The sequence below is a fragment of the Oreochromis niloticus genome, linkage group LG3 (genome assembly GCF_001858045.2).
Source record: "Oreochromis niloticus isolate F11D_XX linkage group LG3, O_niloticus_UMD_NMBU, whole genome shotgun sequence".
NCBI lineage: Eukaryota > Metazoa > Chordata > Actinopteri > Cichliformes > Cichlidae > Oreochromis > Oreochromis niloticus.
Genome location: NC_031967.2, coordinates 76,714,232 through 76,733,118, shown reverse-complemented (window position 1 = coordinate 76,733,118; position 18,887 = coordinate 76,714,232). Strand labels below are relative to the sequence as shown.

Genomic DNA, 18,887 nt, shown 5'->3' with positions numbered 1-18,887 from the left:
GTGACTTATAAAGCCAGTCGAAGTATAAGTCATGTTAAAGTAACACAATGGCTGCTTTTTTAGTGAAACGTTGTAATTTTAGTATTTAAAAGGAGTGTTTGGTATGCTAGCCCTGACAGCCTAAGCGCTAACGCCTAGCCTAGCCTAGCTCCTATAGGCCTAGTGTGAAATTAATATGGTTCATTTAATTGTTTAATACAGTTATTGTGTTGTATTTGGTTCATTCGGTGTGTTAGTGTTTCTGAGTCTCTTAGGGAAGCTGAAGTTAGTTCTCCTCTTCACAAATCAGTCAGTTAAAACGGCCTCATTCTTTAGGTTATAAGGTAATGAGCCGCCATTTTAGAACCACTGATTAGCTGCTGAAGCAGCAGGTCGGCAACTTCAAAGGAGCCATTTTACGGCCTCTGACTGAAAGCCGGGAGAAAAGAGTCACGTGCCTGTGCGGGTGTGTCTGTGTTGTTGGCAGTGTTGGGGAGTAACGGAATACATGTACCGCCGTTACGTATTCAGAATACAAAATATGAGTAACTGTATTCCGTTACAGTTACCGTTTAAAAAGGTGGTATTCAGAATACAGTTACTTTGGTGAAATAAATGGAATACATAGCGGTACTCTGTAATTTTGGTCATTCCACGCCGCGCATTGCGGCTGGAAACCCAAACAAAACACGCGAGAAGAGGCTGTAAAAAAAAAAAAAGAAAAAAAGCGTCCTGTTGGTGGCGTTAGTTAAAACAATGGAGCCGGAGCCAGCACAACACAGTCAGCAGTGCACGTCGAGCAGGAATGCGTTTCGGAGTTGGAAGTTCCAACACCATTTCATGTTCAAAGAAGAAAGGGATGGGCGGAATTTCACAGTGCAATGCAAATTGTGCTTGCCAGCAAAGAAGATGCTCTCCGCGTCAAAAGACTCAACCTCCAACCTAGCAAAACATCTGAAAGTAAGTTATTAAAAAAAAAAAAAAAACTAACGTTAACATACTGCAAATATCTTATTTTAGTTGTGGTAGCTACCTAGGCTATGTGACATAGCCTATGTGCCACTTGTGCCACTCGAGTAGCTTCGATATAATATTGCTGTGATTTTAGCTAACATTGATAGCTGGCGTTAGCTAATGTTAGTTCATAGACTGTTAAACTTGATAGATAGCATTAACGAGCTGTAAATTATCGTGTGCAGTTGAGTGAAAGCAATCCCAAAATGATTAACAGTAGGGTGGACATTAAGGTTGGGCGAGATTTAAAAATTTTCCACCCGACAATCATCAGTCAAACGATAACCAACATAATCGCGCAGTTGAGTTGTTAATGGGCGGAGCAATGTAATACGGCACGGACTGATTTGCGCATTTAGAACATAAATAGAAAGTTTAGTTTGGGGGGGATATTTTATCTTCTGTTCTTGTTGGAGTTTCTGTATTAACATAGCTACTTTTTGGATTATTCGTTTATTTATTTGAGATGCACCAAATTGCACAAAAAACTTAACTTTACCTCTGATATTTTTTTAAGGTCGCTGGAAGTGACATTGTGGTTTTTAACTTGTTTGTTGTTTGGTCGAGTATCTAAGACATAAACACTTGAACACAGTTAAAGTGGAAAAAGAAGTCAGTTTCTTTGTATCCCTCCCCACCATTGTGGTTTGTTTATTTAAATTAAATGTTTAGTTTTTTCCTGAACATAGACTACTGCTTTCCTTTCATTCTGTTCATGCCGTTAAAACACCTCTATTATATTTTCCATTGACAGCTTCTCTTTCCTTCAACCAACATTATTATTATACTTCCTCATGGGCAAATTTTTTTTTAAAAATTCCCCTTGTAAAAACAATCGGCGAAAGGCTCAAGTTATTGTTGAGAGTCAAGATATTCGTCCAATTGCCCAACCTTTTTGCAGTGATATACAAAACTGTTTCTTTATCAGTAATATTTTATCTTATGGTCGGTCTCTCTCTCTCTCTCTTTTTTTTTTTTCCAGAGGATGCATCCCAGGGTTATACACAGTTTACCCAAAGCAGATACATCGAATGATGGTGATGAACAAAGTGGCAAAGACACAGCCCCTCCTCCTCTCAAACAAGCCATCCTTAGCACGCCAGCCATCACCCAAAGGAGAGTAAATTCCTTGGTATTTGACTTCATAGTCAATGAAGTGCAGCCCTTTTCTACCGTTGAGAACACCTCATTCCGTAAGATGGTTGAAGGACTAAGTGGGGGCAGGAGTCCTGTTTGCAGAAAAACATTGATGACTCACATTGAGAAAACCTTTCCAAAAATGAAGGAAGCAATAACTGAAATTCTTCTACATACTCAACATGTGTGCACAACAGCAGATATCTGGACTGCCCATCACAGAAGTTTCATTGGCATCACATGTCACTGGATCGAGTCAGACACATTGGATCGCAAGTCTGCTGCACTGGCATGTGAGAGGATAAGAGGACGTCACACTTATGATGTTATTGCCGCCAAAATAAGTCAGGTTCATGCTGAATTCCAAATCCAAGGCAAGGTTAGTGCTACAGTCACAGACAATGGGAGCAATTTTGTAAAAGCTTTCAATGAATATGGAGATTCAGAAACAGAAGATGGTCTGGAAGACACAGATGATGTACAATTTGATGATGTCACTACAGTACTTGAGGAGGAGCAAGAACACGAGGAGCTGAACTTCTTTTTGCCACCACACCAACGATGTGCTGCGCACACACTAAATCTCATCGCCACGACTGACCTTGATAAAGCTGCTTCACAGCAGGGTGTTTCCAAAAAAATATATAGGAGTGCAAAGGCAAAATGTGCAGCCATCTGGAATAAGGCTCATCGTTCATCAGGTGCTTCTGATGTAATCGAAGAAATTGCCCAAATGAGATGTGTTGTACCTTCAGTGACTAGGTGGAGCTCAGAGTACCATGCAATCGAGAAGCTAATGAATCTACCTGAAAGTCAGCTTAATGAAATCTGTGAACAACTGAAGGTGGCAAAACTGCATCCTCAAGAGACAGTGTTTCTCAGAGAGTATGCAGCCATTCTGAAACCACTTGCCTATTCAGTCAACCTGCTTCAGGGGGAAAAGAACTGCTATTTCGGATATGTGATTCCCACCCTTCTCAGTCTGAAAGCCAAGTTATCTGAAAAGTTGACACAAGTGCAATTTTCAACTCACATCCTCTTAGCGATCATCAAAGCAATTGACACTCGATTTGCAGCTGTATTAGCCTCCCATGAAGCAAGGATGGCAGCATCCACCATCCCAAAATTTCGACTCTGGTGGCTTGCTGATGATGAGAGAGAATCCATGAGAAGAACAATGGTCCAAGAGGCTCGTCTCCTCAACACAGAACCTTCTAATGACAGCAGCACCACTGGACATGCCTCAGTGGGAAATGAGCTGGAAGATGATGATGACGACAGCTTCTTCAGTTTTCAGAGTACACAGGTGACCTGTTCTACAGCGGAGGATGAGGTACAGAGGTATCTTCAAGATTCAGATAAGACATTGACCTCATTAAAGGGATATCCATTGATCAGAGCCCTGTTCTTAAAATACAATACAACTCTGCCATCAAGTGCTCCTGTCGAGCGTCTCTTCAGCCATGGAGGACTTGTTTTCACCCCACACCGTAACCGCATGACAGACAAACACTTTGAAGAGGTGCTCTTGCTGCGTTACAACCGCCTTTACTGGACTGTAGACTAGGCGAAACAGATGTAGGTAGTCTGTTGAAACTATCTTTGTATTATTCACAGATAGGGCTTGCAACCTCAGTATTTTGTAGTGTTTAGTATTTGTTTTTGGCATGCATTCAAAAAGCAGCACCTCATATGTTTACTGCAATTGTTAGCCAATTATTTGATTTTTGAGGCCAATTAAGGTTTTCAACCAAGCAGTTCAGCACTGACACCTTGGACAGTTCTTTGTTGCATGCCTTTGTTAAATGGCCATAAGGTAATGTTGCTGAGTTTCATTAAAACATATATTGTCTTGTTTTAAAAATTATATCTAGGGGTAAGGTTTAAAATGTAATTTCTCATTGTTACATTGAGTTTGAATATCTGAGTTGTATTGAAAGATCTTTTGTAATTTAAAATTATTGGTGGAAGAATAATATTGACAGTAAATGCCAAAATAATATATTTTTTATTTTTGAGTATAATTTTATATATTGCCTTTTTTGTCCTAATAAGAAAACAGTCATTGGAAATGCTGATATTTTTTCTCCTTGTGCAAGGCTACTTTTTATTTTAACTAAGTGATGTTGTTGACCATAACAGTAAATAACAGTAAGTACTTCTCAATGGCATATTTTATGTTTGTCTACTACTCTTCCACTTGTCAGCTTTATAAATAAAAAAAAATGTTAAGGAAAGAAGTTGCTTTTTTATTATCTTTAAGAAGACAAAACAGCTTATACAAACATACCCAAGTCTTTGCTCCTCTACATTACATATATTATCTTAAGTTGGGCTTAACACCTAATTGGTAAAGAAAAACAAACAAGGATTTGCAGGATGTGATAGCGAAAGTCGTGTAGTTGTAAAAAGCATGACAATATATTAAGTATTCCAAAGTATTCAGAATACGTTACTCACATTGAGTAACTTAACGGAATACGTTACAGAATACATTTTGGGGCATGTATTCTGTATTCTGTACTGGAATACATTTTAAAAGTAACCTTCCCAACACTGGTTGTTGGTTAATTAACAGAAGGGAGAGAGTGAGGATAAAACACATAATATAAGAATAATAACATTTCTTAACAAGAAGTTTTTTTTAATTAATCAATTTTAGTTTTTTAGTTACATTTTAAGAAGTATTTAACAAACACTTGTTTGTGCAGGTTGTTTTTTTTTTAAATAAAACCTACACCTGCAGCTCTGTTTAACTTCTCAATATGTGAAAGATTAATGAAATCTAAAAAAGGCCACCTTCAAATAAATATGCAGCAGTGCACCATTAATATTATAAATAATATTAATATTATAAATAATATTAATATTATAAATATAATATGTAGATATTTAAAACAACAGCATATTAAATGATACTGTGTGCAGGTAATATTTTTAGGAAGCAGAATTTGAATACAGACCTACTCAAATGTTGAAGCCCACAAATATATCACCCAAGCTTTCATTTATGATTGCTCATGCTTTGAAATTGTGATGTCACAATTTGATAAAGTGTGCAGTGCTAGGTGTAGCAAATCATTGCTTATTAAATCTACTGTGTTATCTAATAGCACCAAACTAATAGAGCTATCACATAATTGAGAAACTTGTGTGGCTTATTACAAATGGATGAAACCACATTTTACCTTAATGAAGACAGTAATCTTTAATAAGGTGTAGAAAAAAGAGGTGAGTTGTTTGTTGCTGTGGTAAACAAAGAAGTGTACTGAATCTTTTGGACTACACAGATTGATGTAGTATTGATTGTGATGCTGATCTGAGTTGTCTCATTCTGTATTTGTCACGGCCGGCAGGATCGGCAAGGCGCTGAACAGCATCACTCCACTCCTAGCCCCCCTTCTCTCCTCTTTTTCCTCTCTCTCCCCCTCTCTCCCCTGTTTTGCCGGGGCGGAACTCATGGCGGGTTCACGCCCTTGGTCCACGCCTTCTCGGATTGTGCACACCTGGGCCTCATCAGACCAGCTGGTATATCAGAAGGAGGAGATCAGCTGTTCAGCGCTGGATTGTTGTGAAGGCTTCTGTCAGTACACACCCAGCTCAAGTTTCCCGTGCCTCTGTCTCTGAGACTTAACGTGTTCCTTTGTTCCTAGATTCCCCGGACCCGTTCCCGTGTTTCCCCGTGTGGTGTGTGGAAGGAGTGACAGGTCGCTAGTGGAGAGGAGAGAGGCTGTTTGGAGCGCGAGTGTGGTTTCCCCGTTTTCCCTGGAGCCCTGGACCCCTGCCCCTCACGTCTTGTATATAGCACTAACCCCGCACTGTCTATACATACACTCGGTGAAGATTTGTAATAAACTATCTCTGTGTGAACGCTACCCAGGAGTCCTGCGAGTGGATCCTCTAAGCAGCTCGTGACAGTATTCTGTATATATGCCCCGGGAATTCTCGCATGTTATCGCGATAACAGCGTATGTCCCCCCCCTCGGCCAACGCGGATGCAGCCTGTGACTCTCTCCACTCTGTGGTCAGCAGACTGCAAACACAATCTCCGAGAGCCCTTCTCATAATATCAGGGGACTTCAATCATGCCTCACTGGACTCCACACTGCCCACCTTCACCCAGTATGTGACCTGCCCAACCAGAGACAATAAAACACTGGACTTACTGTATGCCAATGCAGAAGAGGCATACAGTTCATCACCTCTCCCTCCCCTGGGCAGATCTGACCATAACCTGGTGCACCTTGTCCCTGTGTATGAGCCCTTAGTGCGCAGGGAGCCACCAGCCACCCGCACAGTGTAGAGATGGTCGGAGGAGAGCGAGGAGGCTCTTAAGGATTGTTTTGAGTCGACTGTGTGGGAGGTGATCTGTGACGACCACGGAGAGGACATCGACAGCCTTACTACATGCATTACTGACTATATTAATTTCTGTGTGGATAACACCGTACCTACCAGGACTGTACGGTGTTTCTCCAACAACAAACCCTGGATTACCCCAGAAATTAAAGCTGTCCTCAAGCAGAAGAGGAGGGCCTTCAAATCCAAAGACAAAGAGGAGTTGAAAAGGGTGCAGAGAGAGCTGAGGGGACTGATAAGGAATGGGAAGGACAGCTACAGGCAAAAGATGGAGAACCAGCTTCAGCAAAATAACGTTGGTGAAGTCTGGAGAGGCCTCAGAACCATCTCAGGCCACAAACATCAGAACTCTCTGCCTGGGAAGGATGTGAGGTGGGCAAATGAACTGAATCATTTCTTCAACAGATTTGATTCAGCCATGAGGCAGTCTCCAACATCGGCTGCAGACTCACCCACCCCCACTGCTGCTGTTCCACCTCTGACACCTCAGACACTTCACACCTCCTCTATTCACCCTGCTCACCCCTCCCCACCCCCAACAACAGCATCCAATACACACTCAACACAAGGCTCCAGCCTGTCTTGCTCAACCACCCAGGTTAGGAGGGAACTGAGGAGGATTTAAGCCAAGAAGGCAGCGGGTCCAGATGGAATCAGCTCGAGGGTTGTCAGGTCCTGCGCGGACCAACTGTGTGGGGTGATGGAGCACCTCTTCAACCTAAGCCTGAGGCTGGGACGAGTCCCACAGCTCTGGAAAACCTCCTGTGTTGTACCAGTGCCAAAGACTTCACGGCCCAAGGACCTCAACAGCTACAGGCCGGTGGCTCTGACATCCCACCTGATGAAGACCCTGGAGCGGTTGGTCCTGGCTCAGCTTCGGCACCTGGTGAGCTCATCACTGGACCCACTTCAGTTTGCCTACCAACCTGGCATTGGAGCGGATGATGCCGTAATTCACCTCCTACATCGTTCCCTCGCTCACCTGGAGACCGCTGGGAGCACTGTGAGAATCATGTTCTTTGATTTCTCCAGTGCCTTCAACACCATTCTTCCCTCGGTTCTGAAGGACAAGCTGGAGAACTCTGGAGTGGACCATCACCTCACTACCTGGATTCTGGACTACCTCACCGACCACAGTATGTGAGGACTCAGGGCTGTGTGTCGGACAGGGTCGTCTGCAGTATGGGGGCCCCACAGGGAACGGTTCTGGCTCCGTTCCTCTTCACCATCTACACTGCAGACTTCTCCCACAACTCGACCCAGTGCTTCCTGCAGAAGTTCTCTGATGACTCTGCAATAGTCGGCCTCATCACTGATGGGGACGACAAGGAGTACAGAGGATTGACTCAAGACTTTGTGGACTGGTGCCAGCTGAACTACCTCCAGATCAATGCCAGTAAAACCAAGGAGCTGGTGGTAGACTTCCGCAGGCACAAACATCCTCCACTGCAACCACTGAACATCCAAGGTATGGACATTGAGGCTGTGGACAGCTACAGGTACCTTGGTGTTCATCTGAACAACAAACTGGACTGGACTCATAACTCAGACGCCCTCTACAGGAAAGGGCAGAGCAGACTGTACCTGCTGCGGAGACTCAGGTCGTTTGGAGTGGAGGGCCCACTCCTGAAGACCTTCTATGACTCTGTGGTGGCCTCAGCCATCTTTTATGGTGTGGTCTGCTGGGGCGGCAACATCTCCGCCGGGGACAGGAAGAGACTGAACAGGCTGATCCGAAGGGCCAGCTCTGTTCTAGGATGCCCTCTGGACCCAGTGGAGGTGGTGAGTGACAGGAGAATGGTGGCTAAGCTGTCATCCCTGTTGGACAACATCTCCCACCCCATGCATGAGACTGTGACAGCACTGAGCAGCTCCTTCAGTGGCAGGCTGCGGCACCCACGGTGTGGGACGGAGAGATTTCGCAGGTCTTTCCTCCCCACTGCTGTCAGACTCCACAATAAAGACTTTAACTGATCAAACACACACATCCACAAATGTGCAATAACACTAATGTGCAATAATCTCTTTTGGCATCGTTGTATTTTTACTCAACTGTATATAGCATTTGTACTCTATTTTTATCTCATTGTATATTTTATTCTATTTTATTCTACTGTATATAGTATTTTATTCTATTGTGTACAGTTGTGTACTGTATTTATTCTTATTTTATTTTATTCTAATTTTTGCTTCATAACTTTTGCACTGTCCACTTCCTGCTGTGACAAAACAAATTTCCCACGTGTGGGACTAATAAAGGTTATCTTATCTTATCTTATCTTATTTTTATGCTTTGTCTTTTGTTACAGAGTGAACGAGATCTTTGGTTTTGCCTTTGCTGGTAAGTAAACAGTGATTGTAACTGAAGCAGTATAAACCTGGCACTGTGTAGCACATTTGTCGAATTACATACAGTAGTTTGACTTTTTGTGATATGTTTCCATTTACTGATGGGCAAAAACACAGGATTTGTGACCTGTAGCAGCAAAGCCCCCACACAGGGCCTCTGGCTGTCCCTGCAAATGTCCCAGAAGTTTAATAGCCCATTTATGTATGATTTAAATTTTTTATGGCTTATTGAATCCAAACATAGTTAAATGTCAGATGTCTTTATCCAGGTGTTCATTTTCTCCTTATGTTTGTGGATTTAAGTAGCAGACAAAACAATGAAAGTGTTTTTAGGGGAGTCAGTATAAGTGGTTGCTCAAACACTTAAGAGCTGCACAGGTATTGATTTATATTGTTTCTCAAATTCTGCTGATGTATTACATTAAAGTCAGAACACTGTAGAAGTATTTTGCCTGACTCGGTATAAGTAATAGCTTTAACAGTTAAGCAATAATAAAAACGAAGAGAACCAGAGGTGTGAGTGGACATTGTTAGGTACAATAGGTTACAGCCAGTGTGTCTAATTGGTTTATTACTTATTTGATGAATATAATGTGTTTTAAAATGAAATAGAAATGTTGCCAAAACGGGACATTGCAAAATACATAAATATTCCTAGCAACAGGTACAATGAAAAGAATTTTTGGTGTAATATTTTAAGACATTTCATTTTAATCACAAAACATTCTGCACGTCTGTTATTGTAACATGTCAATATTTACATGTATTTTAGGATTTGCATATTCATATCAGACTAACCAAAACATGATACGGTTTTCTGTTGCTTCTGATTTAAAAAATTACTTTGTATTTAATGTTTTTAACCTGAAAGGACATTAAAAGTTTTGGTTTTTCACACTTTATTAGAACTGACCTGTTGTAGAAAATGTTGGAGCCACAAGGCTTCTGTGTAGGAAATATTTGGTGTATCCTGCACTTGTGCCAACAAATATTGGTGCCTGTAGTAATAATGCTTTTATTACACATGCTAAAGCCATGTGAGACCCTGCAGTTCAATTATCTCCTCTTTAGACTACAGTGAACTTACAAAAGTAAAGTAATTGAGGATTTTACTATTTAATTTGTGTCACAGTCAATTGGATTGTGTGTGAAGAGGCTCTACAGTCTGAATCATCAAACAGTGATCTGATGAATTGTTTCCTTTCTCTAGACTGCTGATCTGATCGTCTCAAGTCTGGTAAGTAAAGGTTTTTCTGAGGTGCAGTGCTGGGAAATGTTTATCATCATAGGAGATTCAATGTAGTGCTGTGAGTCAGCACAGCTATTGGTGATTATCAAAAGTCATCAAATCCTAGAAAAGTCTATGTAAACATTTCCAGACTTACAGATCTCGCTTATCATCATACTACATTTTTAATTAGGCCCTAATATCGGCCATGCTAAGTTTATTATAGATTTAGTGGGGTGTGTATTAAACATGCCCCATATTTGACTGAAATATGTAGAAACTGCTGTATAGGAGTCATCTGTCTCCAAATTTTTTCATTTTGGCAAAAGTCATACTGAGTAAATTATTTTTTACTTCTATGTTAATGGCTCCCCAGACATTATGATATACTGTTGTACCAGGTAAGTACACACAGAAACGGGAATTTGAGACCTTTGGGCATTTAGGAACATGTGATGTGTCATAAGTTTGAGATGAGTGCATGTGAAGTGTTTAAAGCAGGTGGTCTGAAACCGTCTGCTCTAACTTCATTGTGTGGGTTTAGCTTGACCATATTATGTTTACAGTAAGTTACTGTAGCACCACATCTTGGTTTACAGACTCTGTTTTTATTGTGTTAATAGAATGCAAAAATGTCCTTAGAAATGTTCCACCACCAAATGTTAAACATTTTCATTCAGTTGAATCTAATAATGTACTGTACAACTCTTCAGTGTGTAATGATATATATGTTCTGTATTTTTCGGACTGTAAGGCACACTAAATTCTAAGGCACATTAAGCCAAACAAAACAGATAAGTCAAACTTTATTCAACTCATTTACAATAACTCTCAACATTGTTCAGTTGTAAGACATAAAATACAGAACAATGCACTCACTTTTCAGGATTTGTGGATTGATGAATGTGGATTGATCAGTTTGAAATCTGCTTCGTACGCATGTCTCTAAACAGATGCCAGGTCCTCATACACACACCATAATATTATGTTTAAGCACAATACGAATTACTCCGCGAGGCACCTGACTACTGTAGCTGTAATGCTCCAACAATCCATCAAACAGTGCAGCTTCGTAGCTTTCCAAAGTCGTACTAAAACATTTTGACTGATGTTTGAGCCCCGTGTAGCACATAAAATTGGGTTGAGGTCAGTAAGCACAGCCAGAATTAATATGTAAGGTAACCTGTTAATTTTTGAGAAAACTAAAGGATTTTAAGTGTGACTTATAGTCCGAAAAATACTGGAAAGCCATGTTTATTGGAAATATGCCTAATTCCAGTCTCTTTTTGTCTTACAGGTGACCTGCTGCAGAAAACCCTCTCCCTCTATCTTTGACAAGCAATTAACAAGCAATTCAGTCTGTCCTATCACTCTCCCTCTCCCTGCTCCATCTTTTTTGACAAGCCATTCTATCTTCTATCATTTCTCCGCCATGAGCTCTATCTAATTTGACAAGCTTGAACCTGAGTTGAAAAGCAAAACAAGTTTGAAAAGCAAAACAAGTTTGCCTGAAACCAAGTTTGCCTGAAACCAAGTTTGACAAGAAACCAAGTTTTTGGAATTGAAGTTACCACAACTTCATCGATCTGTTTTCAGAATTCGGAGAGATCTCCGCTCTCACTGCTCCTTCTTTCCTGTCATTAAACTTTCATATCCACTCATTTTGCTGGAAATTACAAGTAAAAAGTTGAATATACAGTAATAGAATTACAGTACAGTAGAACTCACTGTAGAAACTACTTACAGAGCCCTACATTTGTCATTTTAATTTTGCATTACACTTTGAAATAAACACATAGTTTGGCTTACAAGTGCAATTTGATAAATTATATAAACTTATATACACCTTTTTTGAGATATATTTGTAATAAGATAATCTGACTATTCTGTAATATATTCAGAGTGCTATATTCACATAAATATTAAATTTGATTCAAATACATTTTTCAAGTCTGTTTCATTGGTTATCACATTCGACTACAAGTTTATACTATTATTATTTAAGGACAAACCCTTTTTTGTCACTCAGTGTAAGTATTCAGTTACAGTTGTCATCTAGAGGCTCTCCTGAGGACCCAGACTTCCTGTTTCCTGGCTGCTGCAGAACATCCAGCTGAAGAATCCCCATCGCCTGTCATCTGATCACCACACCATCACAGCTCCTCATATTTGCTTTAAATTTTAAATATCTGAAAGATTTACACAAAGTCTACTTAAAAGCTAAGAGTTTTATTGATTGATTGTTGAGATTTATTCTGCATATTACATTACAGAAGAATAGACCGATTTGTTATCCAGTCTGGTTAAAAAAAATAGAAGTAATAATATACAGTTTTTGAAAAAGCTACAATAAAACGGACCAAAGTGTTTTCAAAGAACTTTAAATAAGTTAAACTAAATATTGAGTTTGTATTTAAGTCAGCCTTTTACATCAATTCTGATAAATCTCTGATTTAATAGAAACTTGAGGATTCATTAGTTTTTCAGTGTTTACAGGTTGAGTTTTGTTTACATTTGTGTATAAATACATATAAGGTCCAGTTTGTACTTGCACAAAATGCCAAGGAAAGGTCAAAGTCCCAGAAGCTTAGATGGCAAAAGCAGAAAGAACAGGTAAATGTTTCTCAGAGCGGTGAGGAGGTAAAGGTGTCTGTTACAACTGTTCCTAGTCCAGAAGTGCAGAGCAGCGTTCAGACAGCCGCAGTGTCTTATGCAGATGTGGTAAAGAGAGGTGTTCACTCAGCATGTGTGCCAAATGCTAAAGTACAGCAGGTAATCCAGACTGAACCCCAGGTAACTGTGCAAACGCAGCATGATGGAGAAGCTCCAGGACCGTCCCATGTACAGGTTACAAACAGTGAAAGTCGTCCACGAATGAGTAGCATCTGTGCGTCCCGAAGCCAGGCTTCTCCTAGGTATGGAAAGTACCGGAATCAGCAATGCATGGCTAACAGTTTGGTTTTCCTGTCATTCTTACACGAGGATGAATTCATTACCAGAGCAGATCTAAACCGTGTGTTGGACAAAGGCCATGCCATGCATTCAGATGCCAGAAAGAGGTTTGTGAACAGCGTGTTTCTAGCCTGTGATGAGCTTCCCACAGTGGTCACCAGCCGCACACACAAGTATCAAGTGGATATGTCTCAGCTTGCTCATTACGGCACATTTGATGGTACAGATCATCTTCCGAGCCTTGAACAGGGACTACAGTGTTTGGCTTCACAGGTTCGCTATGCTTTGCTAGTCATGGGAGGAAACGTCATTGCAGTTTGCAGGCTGACTTCAGGTGAATACGCATACTTTGACCCTCACCCACGTAAGTCTACAGGAATGCCATTGTCGCTAGTTGTAAGCGGTGGAACTGCAGTTATGTTAAAATTCACACGTCTTAACGACATGACTGACAGGATCAAATGCTTTTACCAAATATTTAGCACCGCACCAACCTGCACTTATGAGCTACAGCCTGTCGAGTTTCACAGTCAAAATGCTGCTTATCAAAGAGATGCTAATCAAAACACAGAATACAGACAATGCGCTACAAGTGCTCTAGCACCAGATTTAAATGAACCTGTTCCTGAATTAAACTCCCAGACATCCACTGAGCAGACACAAAAAACCGTGATCGACACTTTAACCACAGAAGTGACATCATCCAGAGTGGATTATTCAAATGAGACAGCTGCTCCTGAAAGCAACCATCATCCTTCTGATTTTTTACAAAAAGAAACATCTGCATCTTCTGTGAGAGAAACTCAGGTAACATCAGACTCTGTTCCTCAGAAGGATCCAACCGCTGCCTCCTGTTTAACCAAGACAACACAGGAACTCTCATATAAACTGTTGAAATGTAATAAACAGAAAAGGAAAAAAATGAGGAGACGATTATTGTCCCAACACAAACTACCACAAAGAAAGGAAAATCAGAAAAAGAAAGAAAGGCATATGTACACTTTTGATGAAAGCTTTAAGGCAAAGAAAAAAAACTCCAGTAGACAGTCTAATGGTCCTGATCACAGACAGAAGAAGAGTGTGTACAAAAATAATCTTTATAAATTAAATGCTACATATAGAGAGAAACAGACAGAACATTTGAGAAAGATCTATAGAGAAAGGGATGATTTTAAGGAAAAACAAAAGGAGAAAATGAGAAGGATCTATAGAGAAAGTGCTAAAATTAGAGAGAAAAAAAGAAAATGTGTCATAAGGATGTATAAAGACTATCCCATATTCAGAGAAAAGCAGAAAGAACGTATGAGGAAAACATGTAGAGAATCTTATAGAGAATCTCCAGTGTTCAGAGAGAAGCAGAAGGAGCGTATAAGAAGAACTTACAGAACTTGTGCTGAATTCAGAGAGAAACATAAAGCTTACATGAGGTCACATGTTTACAACTTATATAAAGAAAGTGAAGAATTTAAACAAAGAAAACAATCTTATATCACTAAACGTTATGTAGAAGAGAAACAATTTCAGCAGCAACACAAGGACAATATGAGAGAACGAATGAGAGTAAAATATTGGAACGGTTTTTCTTTTAGACAGATGCATAATATCAGATGTGCAATGAACATAAAAAGAAAATATCGTCAGATGCATCGACCAGCTGAAAGTTTACAGTCTCATCCAGATAACAGCTTAATGAATGAGGCCATATCTCGTTTCAGATCAAACATTAAATCAGCACCATCTTATGTTTGTACTGTTTGTCTAAAAGCTTCTTTTCCTAATCAGGTGAAAATCTGCAAAAGAACAAATTACTCAAAACACCAAACTGTAGCTCAGCAGTGTCTAACTGGTAAATTTGTTCATATGTGTGATGAAGCATGTAATGATCACTGCAGCTTTCCTGTTGAGAGAAAAAAGGAGTATATCTGTCACACGTGTCACAGTTCCCTCAAAAGTGGACGCATGCCAAGGCTTGCTGCTGTTAACGGTTTAGAACTTCAGGATATTCCAGCTGAACTGTGCGATCTCAACATTCTGGAGAGACATCTGATTGCCAAATGCATACCATTTGCTAAGATTATTCCACTTCCAAAGGGCAGACAAAGACTCATACGTGGTAATGTGGTGTGTGTACCATCTGAAGTCCAACAAACAGTTGACTGTTTGCCTCGGCTCAGAAACCAATCACAGATAATGAGGATCAAGCTTAAAAGACGACTGTGCTACAGAGGCCATCAGCTGTTCCAGACTGTCACCTGGTCTAAACTGATCCAAGCCCTGCGTAAACTAAAACAGATTCACCCACAGTACACAGATATTGTTATCAGAGATGATGCATTGCTTTGTGATCCCACGTTACCTGATGATGACAGCAGTGATGAAGCCAGCATGAGAAGTGATGATTATGATGAAGCAGATTTAATGGAAATTGACAACTATGAAAAAGATGCCCTTTTGTGTGAAACTGAGTCTGAAAGTGAACAAGATGTTAATATGCAATCCTGTGATGAACAACCAGAGGAACAAAATCCTGAGGAACCAGAAAGTGATTTGAACAATGGAGGTTTTGCTCTAGAAAGTTGTCTGCAGCCTGTAGACATTTCAGAAGAGATTCTCTCTTTCGCTGATAACACATATTGTGTGGCTCCTGCAGAAAGAAACAATCCTGTTAGCTTCTTCAGAACTCCTCATTTGGAAGCCATGGCATTTCCTGTGCAGTTTCCTACCGGTCAGAATACACTGGATGAAAAGAGACGTCTTAAACTCACACCAAGTGCTTACTTCAAGTCAAGGCTTTTCAACATTGATGCAAGATTTGCTAAAGATACAAATTACCTGTTTTTCTCACAGTTTGTCACTGAAATACATTTGGCTAATTCCAGCATGACAATACAGCTAAGGAAAGGTAAAACTATGACCAAAGATGGACGGAAAATCACATCAGGAATGTTACAAAGTAAGACAGAAGTAGAGAAGCTGGTAAGAAATAAAGATGCAATCAGATTCATGCAGCCACTCAGAGGAACTCCAGCTTACTGGCAGAAAACTACCAAAGATCTATTCAGTATGGTTCGTCAAATAGGAACACCTTAGTTCTTTGTCACTTTCTCTGCTGCTGAGATGAGATGGCCTGAAGTGATTCAAGCAATAAAGAGACAGCAAGGTGAAGAGGTTGATTTTGAAGCCCTGGACTGGTCAGAAAAGTGTGAAATTCTAAGATCAAATCCAGTAACCACCATGCGAATGTTTGATAAACGTGTTGAGGCTTTGTTCAGAGATTTGCTTTTTTCTCCTGCACAGCCCCTTGGTGAAATCATTGATTACTTTTACAGAGTTGAGTTCCAGCACAGAGGCAGTCCGCATATACACATGTTGCTGTGGATTCGAGAAAAGGTAGAAGTAGATGTGGACGATGACCAAACTGTCTGTGACTTTGTGGACAGATACATCTCAGCTCAACTCCCTGATCCAGAAAAACAGCCTGAACTGCACAAAAAAGTCGCTGAACTACAAAAGCACAGTAAAAACCACACAAAAACATGCTTTAAGAGTGTGAACACTGGTTGTAGATTTGGGTTTCCAAAACCACCAGCCACAAGAACAATGATTGTGAGACAGGATGAGGATTCAAACACTGAAAATGCAAAAGCCAAACTCAGACCTTTGTTGAACCTGCTGAAGGAACCTGAAGCTGCTTCTCTCACCATAGAGCAGATTCTGTCACGATGCAACTTGACAATGAATGAGTATGAACAATGCCTCCAAGACATAAACAAGAAAACAGCGCTGATTCTGAAACGTGACCCAAAGGACTGTTGGATCAACAATTACAACCCAGACCTGCTTGAAGCCTGGAACTCTAATTTAGATGTCTCATTAATTCTGAATGCCTATTCATGTATAGAATACCTCTGTAAATATATAACGAAGAAAGAATCTGGCCTCTCTGAATACCTAAAGACAGTTATTGACAACTCTGCAAAGAACACGGTCAATGAATGTGATGAAATGAGAGCTGTGATGCAGGCTTATTCAAAAAAGAGAGAGATCAGTGCACAGGAGTGTGTGACTCGAGTCTGTGGCCTAAAAATGAAAAAATGTTCCCGCAGTGTTGTATTTGTACCAACAGATGATAACCCGGTAAAAATGAGTCGCCCGATGAGCTACCTGGAAAGCACAACACACGACAGTTGTAATATTTGGATGACAAGTTTGAGTGATAAATACAAATGCAGACCTGAGACACCAGAATATGAGGAAATGTCGCTGGCTGATTTTGCTGCCTTGTGCCGGTTGGTGAGTGGTCCAAATGAAGGAAAAGATGTGCTTCCTCTTCTAAACCAGCTTGGATTTGTACAAAGGCGAAAGAATGATAAACCAGCTATAATCAGGTATTACCACTGTTCACAGGAAAAAGATCCTGAGCAATATTATGGACGACTGTTGAGACTTTACCTTCCACACAGATCAGAGCAGGAACTGAAACCACAAGGGTTCCAAACCTATCAGTCCTTCTACAACTCGGGTTTTGTACGACTTCCATGTTCAGACCACAGTGAGTCTGTGAAAAGGGTTGTGAAGAGAAATAAAGACAAGTATGAGAAGAACTCTGAGGATATTGAGAGTGCACTGGAAGAGTTTGAACAAAATAGGGATGTTGTGATTGATGAATGGTGTAATCTTGCTCCTGAATCTGAAGTTGTGAGGTTGCAATGTGATGAGAATCTTCCTGAGAGACATTCTGATGATGAGAACGAACAGGAGAATGTTCCCGACTACAGTCGTCAGTCTGATGCTGTAACAGAGATCAGAGCCGTCAGAGAACAACCTGCAGTAGATCCAGCTGTGGTACGTGTAATGTATCAGAATCTGAACCAGAAGCAGGCCTGCGTGTTCTATGCTATAAGAGACTGGTGTATTCAGCGCGTTTGTGGTTTGAACCCAGATCCATTTTTCTTGTATGTCAACGGTGGTGCAGGAACTGGAAAGTCACATCTGATTAAATGTATTCACTCTGAAGCATCAAAGATCCTGAGCAGACTGCCTGCTAATGCAGAAGAAGCTGACATATCAAATCCAACTGTTTTACTGACGTCATTTACCGGTACAGCAGCTTTTTCTATCAGTGGCTCTACGTTACATTCCCTACTGAAACTACCCAGGAGTCTGAAACCACCCATTCAAGGACTTGGTAACCAACTGGATGAAGTCAGATCTGAGCTTATAAATGCTGAAATTATTGTTATTGATGAGATTTCAATGGTTTCAAAACCCCTTTTTGCTTATGTGGATGCAAGACTGAAACAAATCAAAGGCACTCAGAGACCTTTTGGTGGAATGTCAGTTTTAGCTGTTGGAGATTTTTACCAGCTGCCACCAGTGCGACAGTCTAAACCTCTCTGTGTTTACGATCCAGAACAGATTGACCTATGGCAGGAACATTTTCAGATGATCACTCTAACCAAGATCATGCGTCAGAAAGATGATGTGGCCTTTGCAGAGATGCTGAACAGGATTAGAGTCAAAGAAAAGACAGATGAGCTTTCTCAGTGCAACAGAGATTTGTTGTCGCAGGCTGTGACTGCACCAGAAGAATGTCCAACTGAGGTCTTACACATTTATGCCACCAACAAGAATGTGGAATCCCACAACACAGATACGCTCAAGAAGCTTCATTCAAACATTATAATCATCAATGCAGACGATTTCCAGAAGGATAAACGTACAGGCAGAATGGTACGAAGAGACAAACCATTTACAGGTGGGCGAAATGATTTACCCGACACCCTGAATGTTGCTGAAGGAGCTCGAGTGATGCTGACCAGAAACTTGGACACACTAAACGGTTTGGTCAATGGTGCTTTTGGTATAC

At 40.7% G+C, this 18,887-nt stretch overlaps 1 protein-coding gene and 1 long non-coding RNA gene across 2 annotated transcripts; both read left to right on the top strand.

Moving 5' to 3' along the window:
• The first annotated feature begins 517 nt into the window (after window positions 1-517).
• LOC112843803 (zinc finger BED domain-containing protein 4-like) lies at window positions 518-4,619 on the top strand. The gene is made up of 2 exons (XM_025902835.1): window positions 518-939; window positions 1,976-4,619. The coding sequence occupies exons 1-2, from the start codon at window positions 736-738 to the stop codon at window positions 3,695-3,697; spliced, it is 1,926 nt and encodes a 641-aa protein (XP_025758620.1). The 5' UTR covers window positions 518-735; the 3' UTR covers window positions 3,698-4,619.
• A 510-nt stretch (window positions 4,620-5,129) lies between these two features.
• Window positions 5,130-6,037, top strand: LOC109199314 (uncharacterized). Its single transcript, XR_002059736.2, has 2 exons — window positions 5,130-5,713; window positions 5,784-6,037. It is a non-coding gene; the product is annotated as an uncharacterized LOC109199314 (long non-coding RNA).
• The last annotated feature ends 12,850 nt before the right edge of the window (window positions 6,038-18,887 follow it).